Here is a 1691-nt window from a genome sequence, read left to right on the forward strand (position 1 = left end):
CACACACACACACACACACACACACACACACACACACACACACACACGGCAACTGAACTAAACTGTAGTGCAATGGCAGAACTTCCTCACCATGAACACAACTTGTCTTACCTCTGTTGCTGAAGCAAAGAGATCTGCTGAGTCAATGTTCATGGTGTCTGGCAGGCCAAACTCATCCACAGTCTCCCTCACGCTCATATCTGTGTCTTTATCTTGAAAGTAACAAGGGTGAAAGTCAAACTGTTATTCTTTGTCTCTGCCATGTTCACCTGATGTGGTGGGATTTTACCTCTACTCTTTATCCAGACAGCCAGGGCCTAGGGAGACCAGTAACAACTGCAGTGGGCTGCAATCTAACAAACTCTTGCAAAGTTCCCCCTGCTAACACACTGGTGTGACACACAAGGAAGGGCTACAAAAAGCAGACTTCATTTTTTAAAATGATTCAATTTTTTAATTTTACATGCAATGGTTATACTTGTGGGGGTGCTAGAGCCCTGGAGTTGGAGTTACAGATTTTTAATTTAAAGAAATCAAACTTAATCTTTTTTATTAAAAGAGCTTTTGACTTTAATAACTACAGTAAATTTACTACACTTGGTAAAGTCTGTAAATACCAGAACTAGTTTAAAATACTTTATTTGCAAGTGGCTTGCCTAAATTTGAAAATTTGTAAGGTTAATTCAAATAAACTGAAAAAAAATTGGGACAGGGTCTCATTACATAGCCTGGGTTATCCTGGAACTCACTATATCGACCAGGATTTCTATTCACAGAGATCCACTTGCCTCTATCTCTTGAGCTAGGATTAAATGTACCATGCAGGTTGTGGTGGCCTGTGCCAGTAAGAGATGCTTAAGAGCCAGAGGCAGGAGAATCATCAGTTCAAAGCCAGGCAGCTACATAGTGAGACTACTTCAAAATACCAAAAAGGCATGTGCCATGCTTGGATTTATTTGAATTATTAACACAAAACCTCTATCTAATCACTGTAAGGTGATCAATGAAGCTCAGTAGTTATTTGTGTTTTCTTCAAACCTTAAAGCTAACTTTAACAAACAGAAGAGCCATCAAGATCAGACACCAGTTTCTCATGTTTGTTCTTCTTATTTAAAAACCAAATACAACTAACTGCCTTGGTGACGAAGCTCAAATACTTTGGCAGCTATCTACCTGGCCATATTAAGGTGGCCATCTGTTAGTAATGCAGAACTCTGAAAGCAGGTTTGAAAGACCTCTCATGCCATCAGCAGAAATGCCTTCTTGACACTGAATTTTCAGGTAAAAACTAATTTTTTCCTGTGTAATTAGATTGTAACAAATGTATCATGATAAAAAGCAAAGGATAAGAAAAGATTCCCAATCTGCCAACCTTCTCCAATGCTTTATCCCCTTTAAGAAAAGCAAGAGATTTCTTGGTTTTCATTTATTCTCTATTTTTTAAGCCTTTCAAAAATGTTTACCAAATTCACCAGAAATTTTTCAAATTTTCTTGAGGACTCCTACACATCTAAAAAACATTTTTGTGACTCCACTGGGATGTAAAAAAAAATCCAAGGCCACTGAATTCAAAAGCTGTGTGCACACAATCACAGTCTAAGTCCTGTGTGCACGCAATCACAATCTGAGTCCTGTGTGCACGCAATCACAGTCTGAGTCCTGTGTGCACGCAATCACGGTCTGAGTCCTGT

The 1691-nt window shown here is 38.9% G+C and overlaps 1 protein-coding gene across 9 annotated transcripts in view; it reads right to left on the reverse strand.

Annotated features, from left to right (window-relative positions):
- Nucleotides 1-1691, reverse strand: part of Miga1 (mitoguardin 1) — a 60005-nt gene that overhangs the window by 21448 nt on the left and 36866 nt on the right. For all 9 annotated transcript variants that reach the window (XM_031375885.1, XM_031375891.1, XM_031375883.1 and 6 more), the window contains exon 8: nt 112-212. In XM_031375885.1, coding sequence (XP_031231745.1) covers nt 112-212 — 101 coding nt within the window. The remainder of the gene's footprint in view (nt 1-111; nt 213-1691) is intronic.

This window comes from Mastomys coucha, unplaced genomic scaffold (genome assembly GCF_008632895.1).
Source record: "Mastomys coucha isolate ucsf_1 unplaced genomic scaffold, UCSF_Mcou_1 pScaffold16, whole genome shotgun sequence".
Taxonomy (NCBI): Eukaryota; Metazoa; Chordata; class Mammalia; order Rodentia; family Muridae; genus Mastomys; species Mastomys coucha.